The following is a 14,207-nucleotide window of genomic DNA, read 5'->3' as shown; positions in this document are numbered from 1 at the left end:
AAGGCCTTGAAATATTTTCTGGGTATCCTGCAAGATTTTTCAAGATATACAGCCTAGCTTTCCCAGGTATTAAGGCAACAGTCTAGTTCTGATGCAGAGATAAATTTTAATCCAGAGCACTCATGAGTGACACATGGTCCCAGAAATGGGACAGATATGGTTCCCTAATAGGACCTGTACCAACAAACAGAATGAAAAGTCTGTCTCACACCTGCTGACATTTCTTCACTTTTCAGACAGCACCAGTTGCCCTTGAAGCAGAAAACAGAGGTGAAATGAAACTAGCTCTCCAGTATGTCCCAGAGCCAGTCCCTGGTATGTAATGATTTTCTATTCAGATTTATTTCCTTTCCTTATCGTTCTCTTCTCCCAGTATTTATTATGCATTTTCAAAGGTGAGGCCCTAAACAAACTTATCAAGTTAGCAACATACAGACCAAATGAGTCCATTCACAGTTGTAAATAAGAAAGTTCTTTTTTTGTTATTGTGACAAAAACCATAAAATCTACCATCTTCACCATTTTTAAGTGTACAACTCAGTAGTTCTAAGTATATTCACACTGTTGGGAAACAGATCTCCAGAACCTTTTCATCTTGCAAATCTGAAACTCTGTATCTGTTAACCAACAATTTCCTTTTCCCCTACTGCCAGCTTTGGTAATCATCATTCTACTTTCTGTTTCTATGAGAAAATTCTCATTTTTTTTTTTTTAGTTTAGTTTATAGTCCTTAGGTTTCACCTCACTCTCCAAAAAGTTTGTATCTGCACAATGTGAATGACCTGTATTCAGAATTTGTGTATTCCTGTGTTCAGAATTTGGACCTATTGATAGTGCTATAAGAATAAAACTTGAGTGTTCTTTTTCACAGGTGGGAATTAGGAGGACTCCAGAGAACTTAAAGCTCATTGGCCCTCCACTCTCAGGGTCTCATTAAGAGATAAAGCTTTTCCCTCAAGATTATCAGTTGCCTCCTTGTCAGGTCTTCAGCCCAGTTAAGGAGCAAGAGACTAGCAGGAAATGAATGCCAGCCAGCTCCTTGATCCATTTCCCAAGGGAGTTCCCCAAGTTAGTCTCTTTAAGAATCTGTATGAACATTATGGCTGAAATCAGGGGTTGTAAACTCAAATGCTTTCAGTAACCAGGCAGTGAAGCTAGTGAGATGGAAGAAATAATTGATGGATAGTGACTGAACTAAAGAAAAGCATTCTAATGTAGTTTATACCGCCCACACAAAAAGAAAGAATTAGAGGGCAAGCAAAGCATATTTTCAGGCCAGATTGCTGTCAGACTACCACCTTGTAACTTCTGGATTTTCCTAAAAGGTAGATTATTTTGCATATAATTTGTATTCTATCATTTAAAGTCAACATTCATAGAAACCCCATTTTCCTTTTACCTTCTATCACTTGGTAGTAGAGGGCAGGGGTATTGTGTGTTGTGATGGGTGCCACCATGTCTGAATTTTTGCCCATGTAGTTTTTCTTCCTTGAAATGGCTTCCTCTTCTCCTCAACCTACCAAAATCTTAGACGAAGCCCCATCTCCTCCATAAAGCTTTTCCTAACTATATTAGATCTCACTGATCGTATCATCTTCTAGAACATTGCAGTAATAACTTGGAGTTTTACTGTATATTACATTTTTATCATTTTATTTGAATTATTCTCTCCAGCATAACTATAAACATTTCCCAAGGACATAGATTATTTCATGTATTCTCTGTATATCTAATGATGTTCCTAGCATAGCATAGAGATGAGCATATAATAGATGCTCACTAAATACTGTTTGGTTAACTGATTGAGCTAACCCAGTCAGAAAAATCTGGTGGCATTCCTCTGTTCATATGAACCCAGTCTAGACAACAATTTAAGACTAAGCCAAGTTCTTAGTAACTGTCTGCCCATAATATTAACTATTACATATATACATACAATATCCCTATAAAATGTGTAACCACTCTTGACCGGGTGTGGTGGCTCACCCCTGTAATCCCAACACTTTAGGAGGCTGAGGCAGGTGGATCCCTTGAGCTTAGGAGTTCAAGACAAGCCTGGGCAACATGACGAAACTCTCTACAAAAATTTAAAAATTAGCCAAGTGTGGTGGCACATGCCTGTAGTCACAGCTACTCCGGGAGGGCTGAGGTAGGAGGATCACTTGAGCCCAGGAGGTTGAGGCTGCAGTGAGCCATGATTGCACCACTGAACTCCAAGCTGGGTGACAGAGTGAGACCATGTCTCAAAAAAAAAAAAAAAAAAAAAAAAAAAGTGTAACTACTCTTAAAAATTATTACCTTAGCCAATACCTGTTTTGGGTACTTTACACTCAAATATGTTTTAAATGGCTTCCACTAGCACCGATTCATACTGGTATTAATATTTGGAAGGTATATGCATTTCATTGAGATATTTTGAATATAACTGTAAATGAATGATTCACATTCCTGATGTCTGATTTTGTTGAACCAAGCAAAACCCCAAATGAATGATGTATGAATGATGTAATACTCTGTACTTACAGTCAATATGAATTATTTTTATAGAGCTGAGTTCAGTAAAACCAGATTATAAAAGACTTAGTTAAGACTATATAGATTTAATCAGTTCAGATGATATCATCAAGTACTAGCTAGTATCTCCGTGCCAGAACATTTTTAGGCTGACAGCTTTGGATGCAGTATTGCCAAAAAGAGAACTGGCAGTGAAAATTTTCTCTTCTTTTTCTATTATAGGTAAAAAGTTTCCTACAACTGGAGAAGTGCACATCTGGGTGAAGGAATGCCTTGATCTACCACTGCTAAGGGGAAGTCATCTAAATTCTTTTGTTAAATGGTAATAGTATTGATAACTCTGTATCAGTTCTATAGCCTGGCCTTTGCTGGTTGTTTCGGTTCTTTATATCTGTAATGCTGACTCATTATTCATAATTTAAATGAATTTACTTGGGATAATGGAAACATGAATTGGAGGAATCTATATCATGAACTCTTAAGGCTTCATTTAGCTTTAAAATCATAAAGTAAGAGGTCGAAGGAAACTAGAGACCTCATACTCAGTATGTAATGTCTTCTAGGGAAAACATCTGTTGGTGAGGGCAATAATCAGTTCAAAAGAGTTTATTAAATTTCTAATGGTAAGATGTCACACCCCTGACTCCTTTATGGAGAGGGAGAATTCCTTCTCTCCTTTGTCTCACCTGTTTTGTGGCCTATTTGCAAAGGGTCATTGTATGAGACTGCACATATATGGAAAATGATTTGTTAATCAACCCTTACTAAGAGGTTGAGACAGTCTGGGTTTTTAAATGGCAAACTCTTCTCTGTTATACATATAAAGTGGCTGGTATCTAGTAAATAATAACTAAACAGATATTAGTGCACTCTCCTAGTTTCTCTGACTAATTTTATTTATATGTAGTCTACCAGAAGACCAACTGTAGCTTTTTAAATGTATGTGACATATATCTGGTAGGGCGAGTTGTCTCACACCTGTAATTCCAGCATTTTGGGAGGCCGAGGTGGATGGATCACTTGAGCCCAGGAGTTCGAGACCAGCCTAGTCAACGCAGCAAAACCCCTTCTCTATTAAATAAATAAATATATATGTGACATATATCCAAGTAGCATAGATGATATTATTTATGATTTTCCCTACACGTACTCTTTATAGATGTCAGCTGGTGAGATTTTTTGGCTCAAGTCAGCCTCATTCTGAGACCAAGTCAGTCAGTCACATTCTGAGACCATTCACAGACCTTCTTGCCTTGTATTGCCACTTGTATTGTCTTATATTGCCACTTATAAGAGGCATGGTAGGTTAAAGTTCATTTAATTGTTACCATAAATGAAATGTAAGTGATTGTAAAAAAAATTACATGATTTATTTCTGAAGTCAAATCTAGCAATTTGGAGTCTTCTTTTTCTATTCTGTGTAACACAGATGTCTTAGGCTATCACAGCTAATCAGGATAGCCTGTGCTTCCAAATTTTAAAGGAATCCTCAAGTGATTACTAGCATATTAAGTGCTTACTAAATGCAGGCATGGAGCTAAGTGTTTTGCATATGTTATTTAATTCTAATTTTAACCTTATGAAATCAGCATCACCATTCCCATTTTATAGATGAAGAAGCAAGTGTCTATGAGGTTGAGTAACTTTCCCTAAAATGCATACCCAGGAGGTAGCAGAGTCAGGATTCAAACCAAGTGTAGCTGACTCTAGGTCCAGAGTCTTTTCAGCATGATGTGTCCCTACCGCAAACCCCACTGTCTGCCAAACCACCACCACCACCACTATTTCTCCACATCTTTTCCTCCATTGTCAATCTTTAGTAGCTGTGTTGTTATGTATTGAAAGCATGAATGTTCACTATCTTACTAAAATGCTCCCACACTCATGCCTCTTTTTGTAGTACCATCCTTCCAGATACAAGTAGGAAAAGTCGCCAGAAGACAAGAGCTGTAGGGAAAACCACCAACCCTATTTTCAACCACACTATGGTGTATGATGGGTTCAGGCCTGAAGACCTGATGGAAGCCTGTGTAGAGCTTACTGTCTGGGACCATTACAAATTAACCAACCAATTTTTGGGAGGTCTTCGGATTGGCTTTGGAACAGGTACTGTTTGCTACATTTTTAATTCTCCATGAGCCAAATTTTTCCAGAGATACTAGAGGTTTGTTTGTTGCTTTGCTTCTTCCCAGTGAAAACTGAGATATCCTGAAAACAGATATCTGTTAAGTATAGTGAAATAAATGAGTAAAGAAATGTCGGATTGTGTGCCAAGGGCTCCAGATACGAGGATTAACAGGGTGAAGTGTCTGTCCATATAGAGCTTAAGTTATTGTGGCAGTGGCAGGGACAGAAAAGCCTTCATCACTAGTCTGCCCTGTAAAAATATTTATAGTCCTAAATGTATGCTTTGAGTAATAACAATAACATTTATGGAGCACCAGTCACTGTATTAAATGCTTTATTTACATTATTTCACTGAATCCTCACAGGTCTATGAGGTAGTTACTAATGTTACCCCCAAAGGAACTGATAGTTCAAGAAAGTAAGTAACACAGCTACAAAGTGGCAGAGCCAAGATTCAAAATTGAGTCTGTTAGACACTAAAGCCTCAGTCACACTAACCTAGAGCTCATCCAGTGTCATCTCCAACCCAGTACAGGAGTCCTCCTAACTCCCTTATTCCCTGATGAATTTTCGTCTGGCCTTTACATTAACTTGAAGAAAAATCATTGCTCTGGAAATTATGGTAATGATCACAAAAATGGAGTCACTCAGACAGTTGAACAGTTCTTCCTTATATTGAGTTTCACATCTGCCCTCCCAGTGAAGAAAGCTCTTCTTAGCTTCCACTGGTGGTTATAATTGGGTAATGACTTTCCCTCTTTCCCCTACCCTCAATGAGCTGTTTCTTTATAAATACAAAGCTTCCTTTTTTCAGGTAAAAGTTATGGAACTGAAGTGGACTGGATGGACTCTACTTCAGAGGAAGTTGCTCTCTGGGAGAAGATGGTAAACTCCCCCAATACTTGGATTGAAGCAACACTGCCTCTCAGAATGCTTTTGATTGCCAAGATTTCCAAATGAGCCCAAATTCCACTGGCTCCTCCACTGAAACTACTAAACCCGTGGAATCTGATCTTGAAAATCTGAGTAGGTGGACAAATATCCTCACTTTCTATCTATTGCATCTAAGGAATACTATACAGCATGCAAAAGCCAATCTGCATGTGCTTCTTTGATTACAAGGCCCAAGGGATTTAAATAATAACAAAATGTGTAATTTGTGACTCTAACATTAAAGAATATATTTGAACAAGCTAGGAAAATTGAACATCTGCTGCTGCTTCAAAGAAAAAGTTGCCCCAGAGCATTAAACATGGGGTATTGTTGATAAGCAAAATGTTCTTGTTTGCCATCATGTGTTTCACACCACAATTCTGTGCCACAGTTAAGAGGGTCTGGTACCCTTGCAGGACCTTTGTAGGTTGTGGGAAAAAGTAGCAGAAAGATACTCAAAGTGGGGCGCGGAATGGAGACAGGACATCAGTGATGATTAAAAAAAAAAAAGTGGATCTTAAGAAACTATTTACTCTGCAATCTCTAATAAAATGCGGAATTCCATGTTAGGACAATGAGACTGAATTTACTGGTGTTTTCTGCCTTGAGAAAACAGGCAGTTAAAACAAGCCTCAAATGTATTTTAGTGCCACCCACTGGCCATAGGTAAAATTCAGTTGTTGGCTTGTTTTGACTTAATTCTAAGATAGATCTCAAGCCTGTATTTTTATGAGTTTATTTTTTTAAAACCCTGCATATATATGATTGTTTTTCTTATAACTTTATTATATGAAATCAGCATAAGAGTAGTCACAAACATGTTTTACAACAAAGTTTTAATTAGAATGTAAGTTGTTCAGTTATACTGTACTTCTTATGTATGTAAAATTTTCATAAAGTATTTCGTAAAAACCCTTAGAATAAATTGTCATTTGATTTAAATTGTATTAGAAAATTAGCCTGACTTCTCATTTTAAATAAAATATTTTAGGAATTCTAAACATCTAAATTTCCTAACAAGGCTAATGAACTTCTTCTGGGCTAATATTTCTACAGTCTTCACTACAGTTCTGGGAATCATCTCCTCTAAGTGGGCAACTTTGGCTATGTTATTAAGAGTAGGAGTTTTATTTTTATTTATTTTGTTTTAAAGGACATAGCAGATCTCAAGGATTTTTTTTTAAGTAGTTAAAATCCTTTGGGGATGATTTTAGTATATGAAGCACATTACTCTTCCTTAGGACCCAACCAGCTTAATTTTCTCAAAACAAGCACTGATTTAATGTAGGTTCAAGAAAGCCTGAGTGACAGGTGAACATGGGATCTAACAACAAGCATCTCATAAATGTCATTGAAAACAACTAGAATACTTGCCTCTTTTCCCAAACAGATACTAGAATCTTCTACCCACTTGCCAATAAGAGCAACTAACCTAGGTCAATGCCCTTTCCATTGTCTCCTCAGGTCTTTTTTTTTTTTTTTTTTTTTTTTTTGAGATGGAGTTTCGCTCAGTCACCCAGGCTGGAGTGCAATAGCGTGATCTCGGCTCACTGCAACCTCCGCTTTCTGGGTTCAAGCAATTCTCCTGCCTCAGCCTCCTGAGTAGCTGGGGTTACAGGTGCCCACCACCACGCCCCGCCAATTTTTGTATTTTTAGTAGAGATGGTGTTTTACCATATTGGCCAGGCTGGTCTCGAGAATTCCTGACCTTGTGAATTGCCCACCTCGGCCTCCCAACCCAGGTTTTTTTATTAGAGTGCTTAGTCCAGCTCTATTTCTCATTCCTGCTCTGAACTTAAGGAAGGGCAAAATGAGCTAATTAGAGTCACGCTTCCTAGAGCACAGTGGCAGAAGCACAAACTCTGTTCTGGCTTCTGCCACATCATAGTACAAGTGACTTTCTCAGCCTTTCTTTCAGTTACCTGTAAAACCAGCATCTGGCCAGCTCTGGAGCACTAATGAGATTGGCTCCATTATCTCTCCATCTAGGACCAGGACTGCCTGCCTTGTCCTATCCCCCGATCCCTCATCTTCAAAACACCAAAGTGGACAATAGAACCCCCCACCTTCCTTGCATCTATCCACAGCACTTCTGACTGACTCAAGAAGTCCAAGGAGATGTTTCACATGAAAAAGAAAGTGTAAGTCATAAAGTGAATCTCTCCTGGTTCAAAAGGAAGGCCAAGTGTGAGCTTCATGCTTTATGAAATGTAAGCATGGCTGGGTGTGGTGGCTCATGCTTGTAAATCCAAAATTTTGGGAGGCTGAGGCAAGAGCATTGATTGAGGAGTTCAAGACCAACCTGGGCAGCATAGCAAGATTCCATCTCTAGAAAAACTAAAAAAAATTAGCCGGGCTTGGTGGTGTGTGCCTGTAGTCCTGGCTACTTGGGAGGCTGAGGTGGGAGAATTGCTTGAGCCTAGGAGTTTGAGGCTGCAGTGAGCTTTGATTGTGCCACTGCACTCCAGCCTGGGAGACACAGAGATATTCTCTTTTAAAAAATGTAGGCAACTTGAATTCTTTAGTGAACTCGGGTTGACATGCTTTTGAGCCAGTGTAACTTTTAGGCAAAGACCCTGCTAAAACTTCAAAGTACATTTTTTTAAGCTAGAGACATTTTCTTGAACTGCATATTTTAGGGCTTTTTTTTGTTTTTTTTTCAGAAGCCCAACTGCAAATAAGCCAAAAAGGAGGATTTATTGGAAATATACTGGGTTAGGTCACAGAATAAAGAAGTACTGCAGGAACCTAGGTTATTTTGGGGACCTGCAGGCTGGAACCAGAAACTCAGATGTGATCTCTGTCCTTCAGGGAGTGAGAAATAGCACCTCAGCCAGGTTCAGCATCACAACCTCTCAGCTCAAGCACTTCTTTTTCCTAGGTTCAGCTTGAGAGACCTATGGTGGAAACTGGCCAGGTCTGTGTCATATGCCCACCTATTGGACCATTCACTGTGGATGGTATGATTCACTTAGCCTGGGTAATGTGCCCACCCTGTGGCCAAAGGAAAATGGTTCGTTGTTAGAAGAATGGGATGTTATATAGACACTGGCGAAATCAAGAGCTAGGCATACATGCAGTTTGTTTCTACCTCAAGTGAAAATATTTCAAAATACCATTATTTTTAAAATGAAGTAAAATTTGTAAGGGTCACTGCTGACTCTTTTCAGAGAGGCCTAAATTCTTCCACTTACCATGACTACTGTAGCTTCTAAGTAGGTGGTGAGGATCCTGGGAACTCCATGGACTTCTCACATGGTCTAGCAGTCCACCCAAAGCCTGGTTACTGTTAACCTAGGCTAGCTTCTTTCAGAGATGCCTACCACCCTTCCCCTCAGCTGTATTTTCCAGGGAACTTGCTTAGACATCTTTTCAGATCCCTGGCATCCATACTCACTATAGGAGTAAAAAGCCCCAAATATCTCCTTCCACTGTACTTTCATTCCCATTCTGCTTTGGGATTGCTCTCTCATCTACTCTCATCTTCACTCTCTCCCAGGCTTATTCACTAGTTTGTTTTATTAAAAAACATGTCCCCACATACTTGATTCAATCACAGACTATTCCCTCTATTTCTTTGGCTGGCTTTTTCCAAAAGAACTGGTTCTCCTTCAACCTTACAAAAAGAAGACTCACTCTCTCACACCCAGTACCTCAATCAGGATGTGGGATCAGATTTCAGATCATTGCTCCTCTCTCTTCCTGTAAATGTTTCTAAGGCTGTGTGTTGTCCAGCCTTAGAAAGGAGTACAGTGTATCAGGAAGGGAGTACAGTGTAATGGTTAAGTGACCTCCAGAAACAGGTAGCTTGGATTTGAATCTCAGTTAAACCACTTAGTAGCTGTGTGACCTTGGATAAGTTATCTAACGTCTTTGTGTCTCATCTGTAAAAAAAAAAAAAAGAAAAAAGAAAGGGGGGACATTGTGCCTACTCTATAGGTGAAAATAAATGAATCAATATAGTGCTCACTTTTGACAGATAGCATTCTGTAAATGTTTGCTGTCCCTTCCACTCATTCTTGTCCTCTACTATCCTTCTCAACTCATTCATTGATGACCCTGGCACCTGACTCTACAGCATATGAATGTTCATCAGACACCCTGGCTTCTTAGTTCCTTGACTTCCTCAATTTGAATGTCCTTAACCTCTATTCCTTTTCAGCCACACAAATCCATGAACTTCCTTGTAACTGGGAAGTTCTACCATTGAAGCATTAAATGTAAACATCCCACTCTGACCAAAATCTTCTATGCTCTCAGCTTTCAGTTCATTATTCTGTAACATTATTTTTAAAAGTCACTGTGGACTCCATCCCTCAAACCCCTATCAGTCATCTCCCACTATCACTCCTCTAGCCAGTCAACCACTCTCTTGCCACTAGCCTCAAAATTTTTGCTTTCTTTAATTTCCACTGTTACAGATCCCATCCCCACATAAATTCAGTGGAACTACCCTGTCCTTGGTGTAAACTGTGGCTGGAGAAAATCACACATCCACCCTGTCTACAATAGAGATGAGAAATAGATGGAGAAATAAAGAGTCCTGGTGGCTTTGCATCTGCAGTTTTGGTTCTTGAGGTCCTACCTGGTTCCTGCCACTCCTGCTTTGACTCTATGAGCTCCTTCAGTGCACTTTCTGTGAGCCAATATATTTCCACTTGCTTAGCTAAATTGAATTGGGTTTCTATTAAAACAATCTTGACTAATATGCCCCTTCCATCCAAGACTGGTTTTGTATCCCTTCTTTGTTCCTTCAGTAACATCCAGTGTTTACCACTGTATTTTTGAAAAGAGCGATGTCTAATTTATCCATGATTACTTTAGCAGTGGTCACACTGAATTGTTGTTATCTGTTTATCTGTCTCTATCACTAAACTGTAATCATCCTGAGAATTGGGACTTCAATCTTGGATATAATAGTTTCTCAGTCTATGTGAGATGAATGAATGATCAAATGGACAAATGAAGTGTGATCTAAGATCATGGGCTTTGGTATCAAAAAGATCTAGACTTGAATTCTGGCTGTATCACTTATTCTCTGGGTGACATGAGATAATTTGCTTAACCTCTCTGAACCTTGGTTTCTTTGTTACCTGTAATCTACAAAATGTGGATAATAATGGCTACCCTTCAAGAATATCATTAGAATTAAGTGAAAGATGTACAAATAAATGCCCGCTACCTAGAAGAGCTCTGTAAATGGTAGCTTTAAAAGGGAGGGAGGCATGGAAAGATGTGAAGATAAGTGGAGAGGACTCATTGGTCACTACTAGGGAGAGCACTGGTCACCTTGGATCTCTGGGAAGGGAATATACAGGATACTTTCAGGAGGGTAGCTAGAAAAAAAATGATCGAGCAAAGAAGACAACCACAACAGAGAGGAACCAAAGTGATTACTAAACTAAGTTATTTGAGGATAGTGACCGTATCTATTTTATTAATATATTTTTAGCACCTAGCATTGCAAACAACCTTGCAAATGTTTATTGAATAAATGAATGAATATTGATTAGGATCTTATCAGATTCTTGGCCTTGATAAATAATCTATAGATGTATGTTATTTAAAATAATGTAAATATAAATTTAATAGAAACGGGTATTAAAATATATTTGCAAAAAAGAAATATAAGCTTTTTTAAATGTGGAAAATTTAGCTGGACATGGTAGTACACACCTGTAGTCCTAGCTGCTTGGGAGGCTGAGGCAGGAAGATTGCTTGAGCCCAAGAATTCAAGACTGCAGTGAGCTATGATCACACTACTGCACTCCAGCTTGGGCAACACAGTGAGACCCTGACTGGTATTTAAAAAAAAAAAGGTATGTATATTTTTTGAGTATTTTTCTGAATTCTTTTCCTCCCCTTTGGAAATATATTTTGTGAATTCACTTTACGATATCAGATAACCATATAATCAACAAATAAAATTTTCAGTGTTTGTAAGACCCTTTTATTTAAGAGGACCATCCTAACTCTCTAGTCATTTACCTTGAAAATGACTAGATAAACTCCATTTAAGCATATGAAGCTTTAAATTTAAGGAAAAAGACAGAAGAGAAATGTGGAAAAATTACAAATAAGTTTAATTCACATTTTTAAAGTCTTTGGAACTCACTTCACAAAACTTCAATAGCCTATTGTTTATGTAGTTGTTAAAATTTCAGCTTAGGAAATTTCCCCAGTCCTCAGTCTTGGTTTCCATAGATAGATAAGAAATTCAGGATTTGAAACATGAGACATTGATCTTTGACAGTGAGGGAAAAACCTGAAACTCTTCTTTCATTTTTGTTTTGTTCCCAGTGAAATCTGAAGCATTTAAAAATTCATCCCATGTCTATATTGACACCCAGGGTTTTTCCTTATCATCATGACTTGGGAGATAGTAAGTCTGACCACCAGAAACTGTGACCACAGGAATAGTCAACTCTTTTCCCTACCCTTAATTTTCACAGGATTGAAATCATCTGAATTTTAAGTTTTGTATTTTGCCTTTTTCAGTTATATTTCTAACATAAGACTTTTCCGTGCAATTAAAAATTACCTATAAATGTCATAATGTTTAGTGGCTGCACAGTATTTGTTGTATGAATGTATCATAATTTTTGTAACCATTCCCCTTTTTTTGAACACTTGGGTTTCCAACTTTTAGTTGTTACAAACCACACTACAATGAAAAGTTTTGAGCAAAATGTTTTATTTCAGATTATTTCCTAAGCAAAGGTCTCCCCAGAAGAGTTACTAGTTCAAAAGCCATAAAAATATCTTACTTTCTCAATACCTACTGTCAACTGACTTTCACCAACAGTTTACGAGAGTGTCTATTTCAATATGCCTTTCCAGTCTTGGCTAGTCTTAAGAGAAAAGTTTTTGACTAATTTGATACATGAAATTATGTCTAATTTTAACTTGTATTTATTGGATCACTGTAGAGGTTCAATTCTTGGCCATTTTTGTGAATTGAATTGTTTATTTTTCTTTTTAGATGTTAATGTTTTGTTGATATGCATAAAATCTTTATTTAAAAAATGTAGTGTCTGGGCTGGGTGTGGTGGCTCATGCCTGTAATCTCAGCAATTTGGGAGGCTGAGGCAGGTGGATCATTTGAGGTCAGGAGTTCAAGACCAGCCTGACCAACATGGTGAAACCCCACCTCTACTAAAAATACAAAAAGTAGCTGGGTGTGATGGTATGTACCTGTAATCCCAGCTACTCGGGAGACTGAGGCAGGAGAATTGTTTGAGCCCAGGAGGCGGAGGTTGCAGTGAATCGAGATCCCACCACTGCACTCCAGACTGGGCGATGGAGGGAGACTCCATCTCAAAAAAAAAAAAAAAAAAAAAAAAGTAGTGATGTAGTGTCTGTCATATTATGGATATTTTTCTCAATTTGATTTTTACCTTCCACTTAATACACATTTATGTGAATCTCCCCCATGTGCCAGGCACTAGTCTAATCATCAAGGATGAAATAGACACAGTCCCTGCCCTTAAGGATCTTACAGTCTAACAGAGGGAAGCTGGCAGATAAACAGTGACTGCAATAAAATTTTCACATCCTCCACCAGAAGTACAAATAGGCTATAGTGGATGCACTAAAAGACATGAGTGGCCAATTGGACATGTCGGGGCCAGGAAAAGGCTTCAGAGACGATTCTTAACTAAGAATAAAAAGCTTTACTAGAGTGACAAGGGACAAAGTAGGAAAGGCATTCCAAGCAGAGGAACACCAAAAGATAGGGCCGGAGATCTGGTTAGTGGATTTGGGTTTGGCTTCAGTAGTTGGGTTTGTCTGAGGAGTAAAATGTCAGGAAAATCCAGTAGAAGAAAGGGCTGGAGAGACCTCAGAAGTCACATAATTTTAAAAATCATACATAACTTTTTGAGTAAGCTTTCCCTTTCTGATCTTACATAATGTTTAACATTAAAAAAAAAAAATCCTTCCTAGCCCCAGAGATTTGATGTTTACCTTCATTTTCTTCTAGTTTCTGTTTACATTTAATCTATCAGGAGTTGACTTTGGTATATAATGGCAAACTTCATTTGGATCTTATTTTTTCTGTTTTAATGTTTATATGGTTCACTAAACTTCCTTCTGTAACCTTACTTTAATAATGGGTAAAAACAGGGGGTGTTAAATATCTAATAAAGAGTATTTATGCCCAGGTAGGGACAATGCTAAGGACAACAAAAGAAATTTCACTGGGGTTTGCTATTTTAATACCTAAATACAAAAAGGGAGCTGTGCCAAACATCACGAGTGCAGATATGCAGCCTTTTAGGGTCCTGGCTCTCAGAATACCACTACTACTTTGTATTCATAGACCTCAAAAATTCATAATTTTTGAGGAGCCAACCATGTTTCCACAAAAAGTAATTTATTTACATGATAACTGAAGAGGGGAGAGGGAGGAGAAATATATCATTGCCTGCTTCATTTGTTTACTACTACCAGAAATTAGGTGGAGTCAGGCTTTCTCCCCTGATGCCAGCTGGAGATTGAGTGGGGTTGGCATCTCTCTGCTGTACCGGCCAGACACTGAGACAGTTGACAACTGAGAGCTGTGATTGGTTAGAAAGGCAAAAGTAACCCTACCAGATTGGCTCTGGACTCCCCCAGATTCCCCTGTTGTTACT

The 14,207-nt window shown here is 38.4% G+C and overlaps 1 protein-coding gene across 9 annotated transcripts in view; it reads left to right on the top strand.

Moving 5' to 3' along the window:
• Nucleotides 1–6,529, top strand: part of SYTL2 (synaptotagmin like 2) — a 121,728-nt gene extending 115,199 nt beyond the window's left edge. For all 9 annotated transcript variants that reach the window (XM_025356837.1, XM_025356836.1, XM_025356835.1 and 6 more), the window contains 4 exons: nucleotides 237–315; nucleotides 2,737–2,836; nucleotides 4,415–4,620; nucleotides 5,456–6,529. In XM_025356837.1, coding sequence (XP_025212622.1) covers nucleotides 237–315; nucleotides 2,737–2,836; nucleotides 4,415–4,620; nucleotides 5,456–5,601 — 531 coding nt within the window. In that variant the 3' untranslated portion in view covers nucleotides 5,602–6,529. The remainder of the gene's footprint in view (nucleotides 1–236; nucleotides 316–2,736; nucleotides 2,837–4,414; nucleotides 4,621–5,455) is intronic.
• The last annotated feature ends 7,678 nt before the right edge of the window (nucleotides 6,530–14,207 follow it).

Source organism: Theropithecus gelada, chromosome 14 (assembly GCF_003255815.1).
Source record: "Theropithecus gelada isolate Dixy chromosome 14, Tgel_1.0, whole genome shotgun sequence".
NCBI classification, from domain to species: domain Eukaryota; kingdom Metazoa; phylum Chordata; class Mammalia; order Primates; family Cercopithecidae; genus Theropithecus; species Theropithecus gelada.
Note: the sequence above shows the minus strand (reverse complement) of the source record. Positions and strands in the feature narration are given on the sequence as shown.